The 16,765-nt window shown below is 28.3% G+C and overlaps 1 protein-coding gene across 2 annotated transcripts in view; it reads left to right on the top strand.

Annotated features, from left to right (window-relative positions):
- Window positions 1–16,765, top strand: part of LOC111613903 (6-phosphofructo-2-kinase/fructose-2,6-bisphosphatase 4-like) — an 88,949-nt gene that overhangs the window by 6,690 nt on the left and 65,494 nt on the right. For both annotated transcript variants that reach the window (XM_023355255.1, XM_023355256.1), the window contains exons 2-6: window positions 2,005–2,075; window positions 7,930–8,055; window positions 8,204–8,300; window positions 11,879–11,942; window positions 12,019–12,153. In XM_023355255.1, the coding sequence (XP_023211023.1) occupies window positions 2,021–2,075; window positions 7,930–8,055; window positions 8,204–8,300; window positions 11,879–11,942; window positions 12,019–12,153 (477 nt within the window). In that variant the 5' untranslated portion in view covers window positions 2,005–2,020. The remainder of the gene's footprint in view (window positions 1–2,004; window positions 2,076–7,929; window positions 8,056–8,203; window positions 8,301–11,878; window positions 11,943–12,018; window positions 12,154–16,765) is intronic.

Below are 16,765 nucleotides of genomic sequence, written 5' to 3'. Positions count from 1 at the left end.
TTTATAAAATATAAAGCATTTTTGCTGCACTTCGGCAGTCTCTTCTTGCCTTTCAGCAGAGGAAAGAGTTTTCATCTTCACTTGCTGAAGCGATCATTCGTCCCAGGTCCATACAGGACGTCTCATCTTTGGCTTTTTGAGAGGCAACTCGTCTGGTTGCCTTCGCAGTCATCTCAGCCTCATCCCCAGCCATGGTAGGACAGCCATTGGCCACAAGGATAGGAGGAGAACACTGAGGGGTCACCACTCCCCCAGGAGCAGCATCTGAAGATGCCTCTTCTTCGATACGCATCTGTCTGCACATCGCCCACTCATTATGCGTGGCCGCCATGTTATCGACCACTACCTCCTCCTTTTGAGGCAGTGACATCAGCCTCTTCTGGGCCCAAGTTGGAGGCTAAATCGATGATCTCCTAGCTCTTTTAACAACAACTGGCTGTAGATCCAACTTTCCAGCCTTCTTCTTGTTGGCATTCTGTTTCTTGCGGAACTGCCGCTTTTTGGTTGTGGTGCCAGTGACATCACTTCCTCCCTCTCTACTACTTGAAGGCTCCTTAGTATTACCCTTTAGCTCAGGATACTTAGCTTCGTATTGCTGATAGCATAGAGTTGCATGCACATATTCTCTTTGATCGGCCATCATAAAATAAGAAAATAAGAAGAGGGTTTAGACCACTCCCAAACTTTCCATGGGTGCTCCACACCCTTTCAGGCATCGGAGTAAGTGTTTAAGATCCTTCTGGTTTGGCCTGCTGCCAGGACAGCTACTCATTTGATTGGCCTCTTATACAAGGTCACCTCAGCCTGGCTGGTTGCTTGGCTTGGGCTATCTCCTTATCTCTACTAGGATGCTTTCTTCCCATGGTGCTGATACAAAACAGTTATAAGTTAGCCAATTATTGATTTACAGTTATGAACTAAAGTTATACAGACAGATTATGTACATACCAAAAACAGTATGATGACAGAGTTTCAGGTGCCAGCATTACAACAAGGTGCTGTGAGTGCTAGTAAGGGAGGTGTGTAACAGTCCACATCTGGTGCACAAGTAGTAACAACATATGATACAATTACAAGTTTCCAACAGTTTTTAACAGTATATAGTCATAACATCACAAAGATATTTAGTTTTTAAAAGATATAATTATGCCATCCTTTGTCATTTTTAACATCTAGATTATCATTAATTCCATTGACATTATTAATTTTTAAAATCTCTGTATGTTTTTTATGAAATACCAATATTTACGTTTATAGGTATTAGTTTTGAATTTTAGTGTTTTTATCATACTTTTATCTATTTTACATCCGTATAGATTGCAGTGTTTAGCAACTGCAGAGTATTCAGAATTGTATTTGATGGTGTTTGTGTGTTCTTTTATATGAACTTTGAGACATCTTTTTGTTTCACTTACATAGGTCATAGGATTATTACAGTAGCAATTAAACCTGTATATCACATTGCTTTTTTAAGGTCATTAACCATAATGTTTGGGTGGTTTTATTGGATGTATTTTTGGGTTTTATTACAAAGATCAGGGACTAAATTGATGTTTTTCTATTATTAATGAAATCATTTTGAAATGCAATTTTTATTTTTATTAGTAAAGATATATAATAAATGCATGATATTTTCATGAATAAATAAGAGTGATATGCTCATAATTAAAACTTCAGATTATATTTAGAGATAAATCAAATATTCTCTCTTCAATAAAGCAGATATATGGTTTATTTTGTATTATCTGCTAATATAAAATGAAAAAGTAATAAAATTATAAATAAATCCCAATATAACGTACATCTTTGATTTATTATTATGATTTATTTTTGCTAAAGAATTAATTGAAAAAATTTAATTTTAAAATGAATATTATTAATCTTTTAGTATTAATTGATGTGTTTTTAATAAATTCTTTTGTTTAATTTTTCTAATACTATAATATATATTAGTCAAAGTAATAATCACAAATAAGTAATTCATCTTAAATGTTTAAATTTCAGTTTATATACATACAAAATGTCTTCTATACGACCAAATAGTAATATAGTAACTAAACCTTTTCCTATAAGAGGTAAGCAAACTTTATCTTGATATTAATTTTTAAATATTCAGATAATTTTTAATTCATGAATTTATTTTTTTAATATTTTAAATTTTTTTTAACTTTAATTAATATGAAATCATTAACTGCTATGCAGATTTGTTATAAATAAAGTGAATAATATACTGTATATTTTAAAAAAATAAAAGCAAAATATAAAATTAGAAAGAATAACATTTTTCTTAATTTTTTAAAATTTCATATTTTTAATTAAATTGTTTTTATTTTTTATGAAAACATTTTCAAGCTATTTATTCTTCAATTGTGCAATTTAAAAACATCATATAATATTTTTAATATAGAAATAAAATATGAATTGAATTAAATTTATAGATTTCTACAAAGATAATTAACTTGTTATTGAGAATAGTAACTTCCAATAATCAATCATTAACTTCATAATTTATTTTATATTATAAACATAAAATAGAAAAACAATAAGCTATGTACAGTTCTAAGCATATACAAATCTCTGGAGGATAGTTCCCTAATTCTGATTGGATATGATGCCATCAATTTCTGTCTTCAACCATATTGAATGTGTATAGGAGAGAGTTCCTTATTACCAGAGACGATTTGGCTAATTTATTGATAAAATTGGATATAAGGTCTTTTTCTTTCATCACTTATTGGGCTAAAATGGGTAAAAGTCCTAAAAATTTTGGAAGGTGGCTATCTGAATATATGGTCAAGCCAATTAAGTTATAATATTGCTACTTTGGAAGAAAACCAGCACAGCTCAAAATTACTAGTTTTGAGAAAATCCCATGCAAAGATTTAACCAAAGTTTAACTGAATATCACTTATCTTCCACATAACTGCTCCCTAGTGGCCAAATACACACGTTACTTTTGTGACACTCATCCATATAAAAGTTTACTACATTTTCATTTTGATTATGACATAATCGAAAAATCACACTTTTTTGAGTTATGCCAGTTTTCTTCCAAAGTAGCAATATGTGGACAGTTTCTATTAGCAGTATCTGCTTTCATTCTTCTGAAATGGAGACATTTGTTTTATAATTTCACCGCATGTAACCTAGAATTTGATGTAAGCAGGTATTAAAACTATTAATTAAGTTTATAGCATTGACTACTTAAATTCCAAGATTGACATTCATAAAGAAAAATGACTTAGGCTGTACTTATAAAAAGTCTGATTTTTAAAATTTAGAGAGATAAGCTTAGATTTCCATATACAGTTGAAGCTGTATCTTGAATCTCATGGAAATGATAAAAAAATTCGAGAGAGACAAGTTTCAAGATATGAGGTTTCTACACAATAAACACTAATAAGGTTGATTTTATTAATACAATAGCAAGTACAGGTACTGTACATATCAGTATTAGGTATGAATAAAATGATATAATATAATATATCCTATACATTATAAGTTTGTTATTAATATGTTTTTAATATTTATTCAATTTAAGGGACTTATAGCAATAACAGATACACTCTTCCTCAAATTAATTCATTAAATTGAAAGTTTACAGTACTTTAAACATTAAAACAAATTATCTGAGACTTTATTATAATATTTAGATTTAAACAAGTAAAATTATAGGATAGTTAATTCTTTTTATTATGAAATTGATATCATTATTTTTATAAATATTGAACAAGCACTTCAGTTGAAAATTATCTTGAAATAATCAAATAAAGCAAATATGATTTTATAAATCTTACTTCACTTATCTAATATTTATTCCTACTTTAATCAGTTTTTATTAGATTTTTGTTTACATTTCATCTGATATAATAAAAATATTGAATAAAGTTAATGTCTTATATTTGAAAATTTTTTATAATAATACAAAATGTTAAATATAAAATGTTTTTGGGACTAAAGAAAAGGTTTTATCAAGTAATAAATTGACTCTTCAAAAATTATTAGTATTGTGTATTACAGATAAGAGAAACTTGGTATTTCTTATTAACAGAGAACTATTATGAATAAAAATGATTTTAAAGCGGGCCTATATAGTCAAATAAATCATATTCTTTGGCACTTTTTTTTATAATGAAGATAAAATAAAATTATCTTAAAAAATTTAATCTGTTCCATAAAGTTCATTAATTTAGGTTGATTTTACTGATAATCAGTACAGCTTTATTAATATTGCTAATTTGCATTTTTGAGATTAGCATTCTTTAGATATGATATGTCTTCTTAATTGTGTGTTCTGTATATCGCAAACTGTTTTTCTTAGGTAAGTTACAAAATTGAACCCAAACTCCAAAATGAGGAAGTTATAACTACTAGTTTAAAATGGTAGACATTCAGTAATTTACTTTATATTGTTTCCTTAAACTTATTAGTATGATTACAGTGTGAGGATTAGTTTGTACGAAGTTATGTTTAAAGTTACAGCTCAAAAATATTTTTATCAATAGACAAAATATTTATAAATTTTGACTTTATATAAGTATTGTCAGATTGTTATGTAATTAATTGATCATACACAGGAAAGATGTTAATAAACCTAGGACTTTAGATAACTTAAAATATAACTTTTTTGCAGAAATAAGCAGTTTATCATTTGAAATTTTGACAACAATAATAGAACATATGGAAAGGGTCCAAATATATGAATAAAATGATTATTTGCCAGATCTAACTTCTATACATAACTCAAAAAAAAAACTTACAGAATTAAACTGAAAACAGGAAACTGTTTATAATCTTTATTGAATTATTTAAAAAGTTGTATAGTTAATAAAAATTAGTAAGTGAGTTTTGGGCCACTTTGTATAATCTTTTTCAATATTGTTGATTTGGAAGAAAAATAAAAATTTTGGAGGGTTGTTATTTTTAGTTTTCAAATAAAACTCTTTTTTTTTCATTTAAGGATCAGATTATGTACATTTTATTTATCCAGCTAGTAATTGAATAGTATACCAGAAAATTCAGACAGGAATTTGTTTCCTTACTGAATGATCTATACAAACTTCAATTTAGTTGTAAAATGTATGAAATTGATGTTGAGCAATATAATTAACTACTGATAAATTAAATTATACAGTAAATGAGGACATAGAATAAGCCAGCTATATTGTGATAACATAGTAATTGAAATTATGTAAAATAGCCTTGAGCAAAATTCCAGTTGCTCCATGCTATTTCATAATGAAAATTTTATAGATTTATGATTAATATTAAAATTATGATTATTTAATATAATTAATAATGTGTAGATTAAAAGTTTAATAATGTCAATGTAACAGTTTCCTAATCAGTGTTACAAACTATTAAACAATCTTGCATATAATTTGTAATTTGTTTTAGTTTGCCTGACAGAATGTCTATGTTGATATTATGCAAAGCCCATTGTTACTGTATTATATTACATTATTTATTAAGTAATTTTTTTAGATGTTTAGATAGTTTTTAACTTAGAACCTTAAATGATCTATGCTACTCAAACTCTGTATCCTCATATTATGAATATGTGCATTTAAATACCATGGAAACATCATATAAAGAATCTACAATATATTTTTGCTGATACACAATAAGATTATCATGTTATCACATTATAATCTTATTGTGTATCTTCAAACACTTATCTGTACTTTTTATGCAAACATCTTACAAACAGTGCAGGTCATCAGACTGCAACCTGAGATAAATGAAATGTTATATCTTATTGAGCAAGCAATGGTTTTTTCCAGGAACAATTGAAAAAGATCATTAATCATATATAAAATGCAGAATAAACAAACATTTTCCTTTATGTTCTGTCCAATCACCAGGAACTAAAACAGTCTTCCTTTGCAAAGATGACTTTTTATTAGAGACTATGCCTCTGCAATATTATGAAAAACAGTTTTAAAAAGGTTCACTGATGATAAACTAAAAATTGTAAAAATATATACATAATTTCAATTAAAAAGACATATGTATACAGTAAGACCCTGCTTAACGCTGCCTCGAACGCTGATTTGATACAACACGGTCTGCTTGAAACCTAAAAAAACTCAAAATTTACGCTGATTCAAATTATCGCAGCATTTCATTGATTGCTCCCAAACATGAACCAATCGGCAAAACGTGGCAATTCATCGTAGCGCTGTACTTTCATTAAATCTATATTTGTTTGATGCAATTTTGGAAAAAAATATAACATCATGAATGCTATAGGCAATATCAACTTTGCTTGACAAGAATTAACTGATAAATGCATGAATGAAGTGTGGAAGAAGTTATGGCTGAAAGTATCCAAAAATTCTCAATGAGTAGAGTCTATCGCTGTATTGTTAGGTTGATCAAATTGTCAACCTAATCGATACAGCAGAAGTAGACAAGCAAGATATTAAGGAGTTACTGCAGGTTTCTGGTGAGAGCCTTACAAACGACGACCTTCAAGAACTGGCAGCACAAAGAATTCATGTAAAACTGGAAAATAGAGATTCTGAAAATGAAGTACCCAAAGAACTTGCTACAGATTTCCTTAGTAAAAGTTTGGTAATGATAACTGAAATCATTGATCAAATTGTAGTGAATGATTCAGATTTTGAAGTGAGTGCAAAAGCAAAACAAGGCGTTTTGGATGTGATCTCTTGCTACTGACATTTGCATAAGGAAAGAAAAAGAAAGCGACAAATGAAACTACATGACTTATTGCAAAAAACACAAATTTCAGAAGAGCCAGAACCTTCATCACAAAAAATGAACTTTACATTTTTGTGTGCATATGTTTGTTATTTAAAATATATTATTATGCAAATTAATATAAAAATTACTTAAAATTAAAGTAAAATTTGTTTATTTTTTGTCATGTGTTTCCCTTTCTTTATTTACTCTGTTAAAATTACCTTGTTTAATGCTGTTTTGTTTAGCGCTTTGTTGTCTAGGAATGCATCCCCTATGTTAAGCAGAGTTTTACTGTATTTACAATATATAAATACAGAAGAAACTAATCAGGCTTATCAGTGAATCTTTTTAAAATTGTTTTACATTATATTGCAGAGACATAGTCTCTAATAAGTGGTTATCTCTGTGAAGGAAGATTGTTTTAGTTCCTGGTGATTGGACAAGATGGAAAGGAAGATATTTTAGTTTCTTCTATTTTATATATTGTAAATATGTGTCTGCCTTTTTAATTGAGATCATTAATCATGTTTTCCAGGCATACTATACTTTTACTATTGTATATATAATATTAATCAGTTGTAATAATAAAAAATTAATAAATCAAAATCTAAAAACTTTAAACAGACTGTTTATTCATTAACTAAAAAATTATTCAATTTTACTTTTTGAGGATGAGATATAGTGGAGTGAAAGTTGAAGAATGGTACTATTAATTTTTTTTCAGTGTTCTTAAATCCAGTTGTAGAAATGTAGCAACCTTAGCCATAGTTGACTTGGAGATTGGCACAATAACTTTAAAAGGTTTGCTATCTAAAAGATTTATAACAGCTAAAGTATTAGATCCAATAAGACAGTTATGTTGTTACATTTTGGTAGATTTAACTCTAATGTGATTTAAACTTTGTTATTGTATCCAATGAAAATGTAATTTTTATATTTCTATTAGTATATAGAGATATCAGTGTAGAGTTCTATAGATATGAAATAACTTTAGAAAAACATCATTGCTATTGAGAAACTTTTTATTCAGTTTAATTATTAAATCAACCACAATTAACTTAGACCTGGATATAATACAAAATAACAACTCAAAAACAACCAAATTCCTATAATCAGTTTTGCTGGATTTTAGTGGTTTCTGCATTATTTTAATTATTAAATAGTAGTACTTTTATATACATTTTTTACATGCTGACTTTTGTTCATTTTATTTTAAAAATTTAGGTGATAGAACAAATTTTGTAAATTGTCCTCATGTTATTGCTATGGTTGGCTTACCTGCAAGAGGTAAAACATACATTGCCAAAAAATTAACACGGTATTTGAATTGGATTGGAATCAAGACAAAAGGTAATTTGATTTTGTAAATTGGTTATATAAACAGTCTTTAAAGTTTTATAAAAGTAAGTAAATTTTATTTTTAAAATAGATTTGTTCAATGATCTTTAGTACATTAGTAAAATTAAATATAAAAGAATCTATATAATACAAATTTCAGTATTTAATGTGGGAGAATATAGGAGACAAGCTACTGAAGCTTATAAAAATCATGATTTCTTTCGTCCTGATAATAAAGAAGCTATGGCAATTCGAAAGTTAGTATAATTTATAAATAATTATATTACCTAGTTTATAAATCAAATCAATAATTTATATTTTTTTTATAAATAAACAAAAACGAATCAATTTATACTTTTTAAAGTCCAGATAATTTCATACAAGATTAGAGTTCTGGTTGTTATGTAAATTTCATATATATTTAAAATGTGAAAAAATTTATTATATGGACTTGATTATTATAAAATAATAAAGATAACAACTGTCTTTCTCATATTTTTTAAGTGATCAAACTGGAAGATTTCAATATTCAGCAACTAGTTTTCCATTTTTAATGTAGGTTGATTTAATTTAAATGTAATAAAAGATCTTTTTGTTTATTTTTTAATGTTAATAAGGGTTTTTATAACCCATTATCAAAATCAAAGACTAACTTATTATTTAAATTGGAGAATTTTTAATTTAACATGCATTATGTATTATTCAAAGTTAATAAAACAGCCAGCAATTACTAAGTTGAGTAAGTAAATCTGATAAATTTTGAACTGCTTTTTTCAGAAAACTGAAATTTAAATTATTGATTTCTGGAGAAAACAGTCCAAAAATTATCAACTGTTAATAAAAATTTAATTTATTTGTTTTGAATTTGAATCAATTTATCCGTTTTAGATCTTACTAGAAATAGGCTTTTGAANATTATAAACAAAGGAGTACTGTTTGTATGTTTTGATTTTTGTTTTGTAACTATTATTAAATAAACTTAGATTCTTTTTGTAGTCTTCATAGATGTTTGTAAGTTAAATTTAATGCATTTAACAAATGAGTTAAACTTCTAGAAACACAATTGATAAATTTTGGACTGTTTTTCCAGAAATCAATGATTTATTATGGAGGATCTTTTATTTAAAAGAGAATTTTGAATTTTTTTCTAATCTAGTTGTAGTTTATAAATCTAACTTAAATTACTTTTTTGATTTCACTTGAAATTTTGTTAGTTAATGAGATTCAAATAATGTACAGTGGTACCTCATACTTTGAATGACTCTAACTTCAAATATTCCAGAATTTGAATGCTGAATTCAAGAGAATTTTAATCTGGAATTCAAACAATGCTTTTATGTTGAATTGCACATGCAGTAAAAAAATGCACATAAATGCCATCTGTTTTGCACCCAAGTTGTCTCTTACTCTCACTGTAAAAGCATGTCTAGCATTATGCTAGAATGTTTTCAGTACTTTTTTTGCAAGCCTAAAAGGAAAGTTGTTGTATCAATAATTGAGGTAAAAACGAAAGTTATCATAAAGCATGAAAGTGGTATGCATATGGAAGATCTGGTAGTCATATTTAAGTCGAAGTTTACTATGTGCATCATTCTGAAAAACAAGGAAGCAATAAAAGCAGCAAATGTGGTTAAAGCTGTGATAATGTTGACCTCCAAGAGATTGCATAAGATGGAGGAGATGGAAAAACTCCTCTTAGTGTGGATAAATAAGAAGTAATTGTCTGGTGATATCATCTCTGAAAGGATTATATGTGAGAAATCAGCTGCAGACCTTAAGAAACAAGACATCACCACTTGTTAATAAGGCACAGTATTTGTGTTTTATTTATTGTTTTCATGGTTTTTTTATTATTTAGGGCATTTAATTATGCTATTTTTACCTAGTTAGTCAAAATTGGTATTATTTAGGGTCTGGGAATGGTTAGTTCACTTTCTAATGGGAAAAATTGATTTGGACTTCAAACAATTCACATTTTGAATGACCTCCTGGAAAAAATGAATATCAAAGTACAAAGGGGCCCCCTAGTACTTTGATTCTGATTTTGTTTTAAATATTTTCATAAGCTTGTTAAAAGATATAATCTAAATTATTTTTTTTATACTATATGTTCGAGATTTGTTTAATTTTTCTCACTATTTAGAAAGCTTTGTTAATCAACATTTATTATATGATGACATATAAATTTTCTGCAACTTTAATTAAGCAAATGGCTGAATTTTCTTTATATTAGTTTGTGCTTTTTCATAAACATGTTTATGAAAAACCACACAAACTATTGATATTGATATTAACGGGATTGTATAAGTAAAATAATTAGCTTCTTCCATTTTGTTTTTCAAAATATTGATATTAGTCCAAATGGTGCTTGAATTCTGATATTTGAAGACAAGAACACATGTTAAATTTTTAATCATTTATTTTATAAAAAATCAAAGAAATTATATTTGTAGCTTATATAATTAAATATAGCATTGCAAGAGAACTTGTTTTTTATAAAATATAAAATGCACAGATTTATATATAATTATTTAGGAAGAAAGATGGAATATCAAAAGAGTTTAAATCCACAAATAGTAAAGGAAGCTGAAAAACAAAATGCATACTGTATCATCTGCAGCTCTTAATTGGAATTACTGAGAAAGGCAATAGTAAATAGTAAAAACACTCCAAAAACTTAAATTGCATTAACCACATGTTTATTTTGTAAGTTTCTCTTGAGAAAGATTGGTAAAAATATGGCTAGAAATTAAAATGGTTAATGCAATTTTTAAGATTTTTTGGAGTGTTTTTATGTAATTGGACTTTGCTTTAAATTGTTTTTATTTTAATCTTTCATTTCTAAGTGTAAGAATAAAAGAATACAATGTTTTATTGATATTATCTTATTGAATCAGTTTATTCAGATAGCTCTTTCCTCCTGAAATATTGAGGACCTCAATAATTATTAGTCATATTTCTATTAAAACTCAAAAAGTACTCAGTTTTATAAGTGTAAATTATAAAAGTATATTTTTCATTATGATAGAGTTGTTTCTTCTTTTTAACATAATTATAACATATAAAACATTGATATTTTCTTATTAATAACTAATAGGAAGCAGAAATAATAACAACAACAAAAAACATAATAAACTTTTTATTTATGAAAATATGTGATGTTCAAAGTGAGGTTTGAATATTCGTGTACATGTGAAAAGGCCAGGTTGAAAAGCAGTTGAATGTATATATTCAATTGCTTTTCAACTTGATGATGATGATTTAAAAAATAGCAAAAACATTTGTTTTATGGTTTTAATTTAGTAAAGTGTGTTATTTGCTGGTATTCCTGGTGTAGCTTCATTATTTGTACCTGGTTAAATCCAGTTTTAAGTGTTGCATAGTTATATTTATTTATGAAATTTCAGATTTTGTAATAAGATTAGCTTGTCCTTAAAATATTTTAATAGAAATATAAACTTTTAATTTATTCAACATGTTTTTTATTCTCTTTTTTGCTGAATGTTTAGAAGTCTTCACAATAGAGCAAACCTTGATAAGAAATTTAATTTAAGATTGTTATAAACTTATAATCTTAATATAAACAAACATAGTATCATATAAAATATAAAATGAAATATATTTTCAAAAATCTAATTTTTATATGTATTTAGATCCTCAGTACAAAAAATATTTTACTTTATAAATTTTTATTAAATTTAAGAGATTGTAATAAGTATAATTAAACTGTTTTTGAATGATAAAAAAATTTTGTAGAACTAACATTAATTAATTACTATTAATTCTAAAAGTAAGTTGCCATTTTATAATTTTTTATGGTTTATTTTATTCATAGTAAATGTGCAATAGATGCATTAAATGATATGTGCAAATGGTTAGACGAAGGTGGAGAAGTTGCTGTAAGTTGATAAATAAACATATAATGATAATTTAAAATAATAGTGCTTAATAATAATAATAATCTATTAATTTTAGGTATATGATGCTACAAACACTACTTATGAAAGGCGGGTACTTATTCATAACATAGTTTGCAACTGTTTTGGATTGAAGCTATTTTTTGTGGAATCAATTTGTGATGATCCAGAAATCATTGAAGCAAATATTATAGTAAGATCTACATTTTTGTTTGGATGAATTATATCAGTTTATCAGGTGAAATAATCAATGCTTTATTTTTAAAATTTTTATCTAGAAAAGTATTTTAATAAACTTTTGTGCTAATCATTAATCATCTAGGAATATAACAAAAACTCTAGTACAAATTATAAGAATAAAAATGAATCTTCATTTTAATGCATGTTTATAAATTATAAATCTAGCATTTTTATTTTGTGATATATTTTTTATTTGTGAAATCTGTTATTAAATTTGTAGAAATCAATGAGATTTCATTGAAAGAAATCTTGTTAATTTTGAATGATTTCTGAAATGTGTCAAATAGAATTTGCATAATTTTAAAACTTCCATATGTCTCGTGATTATATTTATGGAATGAATCTTAACTAAGCCATAACTATAACACTTCTAACCATAACTAAAAATTATTCAACAAATAAAAATAAAAATGAATAAAACAATTTTCTTGTATTGAAATTATTGATTTTCAATGGTTCATTATCAAAAATAAAATTTATTGATATTCTTTTTTATTATCCTGTTATATTATAATACATTCATTTACTATCTTGATTATAAACTTTATAAAATGAACACAGAGAGATCTTACTGAGAAGGTTGTATGGTAAATACATTAGATTTTTAAAAAACACTTTCTTAATTAAGAAAAAAAGATTTGAAATATATGAGAGCAATCCAGAAAGTAACTTATGTTTTAGAATTAAAAACAACCCAAGTGAAAGGAAACATTTTTTATTATATACATTTGAAAGCCACACTTTTAAACTATTTTTCAACATAGTTCTATTCAAATTGAGGCACTTATCATAACAGTGCACCAGCTTATTAATTCCATCATCATAGAACTTTTCCACCTGAGAGACATCAACCACTCATTCATGCCTGCCTGCAGTTCCACATTGTCATTGAAGCACTATGTTGCAAGCCATAACTTAATGCTTGGAAACAAATGGTAGTCGCTTGGTGCAACATCTGGACTGTATGGCAGATGATCAAATATCTCCCATTTGAAACTGTCTTAAGAGCTGTTGAGTGCAATTGGCCATGTGCAGGCAGGTGTTGTCATGAAAAAACAAAATATTGGAACTCAGTTTTTCCCAATGTTTGTTTTGAATCATTCTTCTTAACTTTTTTAATGTTTTGCAATATTTCTCAGAGTTTATTGTTGAACCACATTTCAGGAAATCCACCAGAAGCACACCCTTCTTGTCCCAAAAAACCAGTCATCATGATCTTTCTTGCTGACAACATTTGTACACATTTCCTTGGTTTTGTAGGAGAACTTGTTTGTCCTCACTTCATAAACTGGTTTTTTGTCTCACAGTTCATGTGTTTTATCCAAGTCTCATCCCCAGTTACAATATGATTGAGAAGTGAGTCACCATCTCTGTGGTAGGCTTCCAGAAATGTCAACGATGCTGCCATGTGCTGTTTTTTGTGGTTATCTGGCAAGATTTTTGGTATCCATCTGGCACAAAACTTATGGTAGCCTAGCTTGTACATTACAACCTCATGCAACAAACTCCATAAAATTTTGCTTCTATAATAGATAGTAATTTCAATATCTTTTAACAAAGGTAATGTATAAATATATTCACATTTTTGAGCTTTATTGTTAACTACAGGAGCTCAAACCACACCAAACCTACTATGCTATTGAAAGTTAAGTCTTCTGGCTCTTGATTATCTTGGATATAACACATCCACCATGCTAATTCCCTCTCAACAACACTGCAAGCATGGTTTGAACTCTTGTAGTTTGCACTTTTGAGCTATATCACTTGTTATATTTACACATTACTCTTGTTAAAAGATATAATTTTACATTTTTACAATGACTGTGGGATTGTACTAATCTGTATGTATGAGCTTCTATCATCTGGAAGCTTTTAATTTTTGAATTTGTTCAATGATTTGAATTTGTAATTTCTGTTCTACATTCCTTGTAATTTACCTAAATGGATGAAAACATTTGTATTAGTAAGTCTTGTTTTAATGTTAAACTGGTGAGATTGCAGGTTTGATAATGTGAAAAATTTAGAAAATTTTTTGTAAGCCTAATTTTCCGTTGTGACAGTTAGAAAAACATTGCTCGAAAACGGAGTGAATGACACACTTCCAATCAACAAATGTTAGATATTTCTAACAACAGACTGTCAAACGAAAACAATTTGATGTTAAGAGAAGAGAAAGTTAAACATTGATTGAATAAACATAGTAGTCTTGCAAGTCCACAACCAAATATGGGCATGACAGCTGCAACCAAATGACATCTTTAAGTCACCTCTGAACCAATGTCTGTGAAACCAACTTTGTCTCTAACAACAGTTGATCACATGATCGACTTTCCCAGGCCAACAAGGATAAAAGGAGGCAGATGCGAGAGTTCAGTGTGGAGTACCTGGAAGAAGTGGAAATACATAGATGTAGGTGAAGGTAGTGAACATCCTGAGTAAAGATAGCGAAGTTCAATCCAACCACTACCTGGCGGACCATATGCAGTGGACCTCAGCGGACCAATGCCACGTCAAGGGAACAATGCCATACAGAACCTACTGATCTAACTTCCATCCATCACTGAGCAATCGCCGGACAATGACCTTATACTTCTCCATCCACCGAGAAGATAGTATTTTCCCTATGAGATATTTCTGCTGATCAGTGTTTGTAAGCTCCCTCTCCAATTCAAGATGCAATCTCTCAAATAAGCTCAGTATGTGCTTGTGGCATAGGTAGTAGAATAGTCATGACGCCTTGTAATATTTGATATTCTCATGTAATCGCCATATTTAGTCATATAGCTTGTATTTTCTCATGTATCCTAGCTTACAAGGAGAGCCTACGGCTTTGGGGTAACGGATTTTGATGATCTTTGGTGTAGAGGTAGTACACGATGTTAGTGTACTATCTGTAAAATACTAAAGTGCAATACTCAAATATAATCAAGAAAATCGAACTTAAAGTTTTGTTAGCACTTTATATATAAATTATACGTATTTCTATTCGAGCGTCCTGTGGCAGAGTGGTAACGAGTCTGATTCGTAAGCTTGAGTTCTCGGGTTCGATTCTCGCGTAAAATTTTTTTTTAATTCATAAATACTTATAATGTATTTATTTATTTACTCATTCATTTATTTCTTATTATTTATTTATTTTAATTTAATTTCTACTATTCCAAGTCTAATATTTTTATACTTTTGTTGACAATAACGGCGCATTCTTGACACCTATGTGTCAACTTTCCCATCTAATTGTTATCACTAACGGTGACCGATCTAATTCTCACTAGGAGCGTTTTTTCTATCGGAGTTCTTTTTCACTCACTCTTTAACAGTTCGTTTCTAAATTTCGACACGAATAGACGTATTTGTGTAGTAAAACTTATTTTGAAAAATTATTTTATAATCGAAAAATGTCGTCAAGAGAAGCAAGTTCTTCACGTTGTGACGAAAAAACTGTTGATGATACCTTTTAAAAAAGCAGCATTTATTTGTTGTTCTTGGTGTAGACAGAATTTTTGTTTTGAATGTTTTTATCATAAGTATCATTCACGATCATGTACATCTGACAATGATATGTAATTATATAATATTGCTTCAATAAATTATATTCGTTTTTCTTGGTTATATTTGAGTTTTGCACTTTACAAGTTAGTATTTTACATCACTGTATAAAGAGTTATCATCAACAGTTTTTTCGTCACAACGTGAAGAACTTGCTTCTCTTGACGACATTTTTTGATTATAAAATAATTTTTCAAAATAAGTTTTACTACACAAATACGTCTATTCGTGTCGAAATTTAGAAACGAACTGTTAAAGAGTGAGTGAAAAAGAACTCCGATAGAAAAAACGCTCCTAGTGAGAATTAGATCGGTCACCGTTAGTGATAACAATTAGATGGGAAAGTTGACACATAGGTGTCAAGAATGCGCCGTTATTGTCAACAAAAGTATAAAAATATTAGACTTGGAATAGTAGAAATTAAATTAAAATAAATAAATAATAAGAAATAAATGAATGAGTAAATAAATAAATACATTATAAGTATTTATGAATTAAAAAAAAAATTATACGCGAGAATCGAACCCGAGAACTCAAGCTTATGAATCAGACTCGTTACCACTCTGCCACAGGACGCTCGAATAGAAGTACGTATAATTTATATATAAAGTTCTAACAAAACTTTAAGTTCGATTTTCTCGATTATATTTGAGTATTGCACTTTAGTATTTTACAGATAGTACACTAACATCGTGTACTACCTCTACACCAAAGATCATCAAAATCCGTTACCCCAAAGCCGTAGGCTCTCCTTGTTAGATATATATTGAACTTTTGTTATGTTTGTTAAACTTGAACACCTGTCTCTCACTTGGGAAATGGACACCCTCTCGATTTACCTGTACACACTCTCCACTCGACAGTTTAATCGACACTCCTACTCATCATTTAAGAATCACAAGTTAGGATGTGATTTAGCATTATCCTAACTGGTGTCAGTCCTGATGTCAGACGGATCTCACCATCCTGCCGACCCTCCCCCGAAAGCCATCCCCAGACAACAAGATCGGGTCTTACCG

Source organism: Centruroides sculpturatus, unplaced genomic scaffold, assembly GCF_000671375.1.
Source record: "Centruroides sculpturatus isolate CEXI.00-Female unplaced genomic scaffold, Cexi_2.0 scaffold961, whole genome shotgun sequence".
In the NCBI taxonomy this organism is placed as follows: domain Eukaryota; kingdom Metazoa; phylum Arthropoda; class Arachnida; order Scorpiones; family Buthidae; genus Centruroides; species Centruroides sculpturatus.
This window is presented reverse-complemented; position numbering and strand designations above follow the sequence as displayed.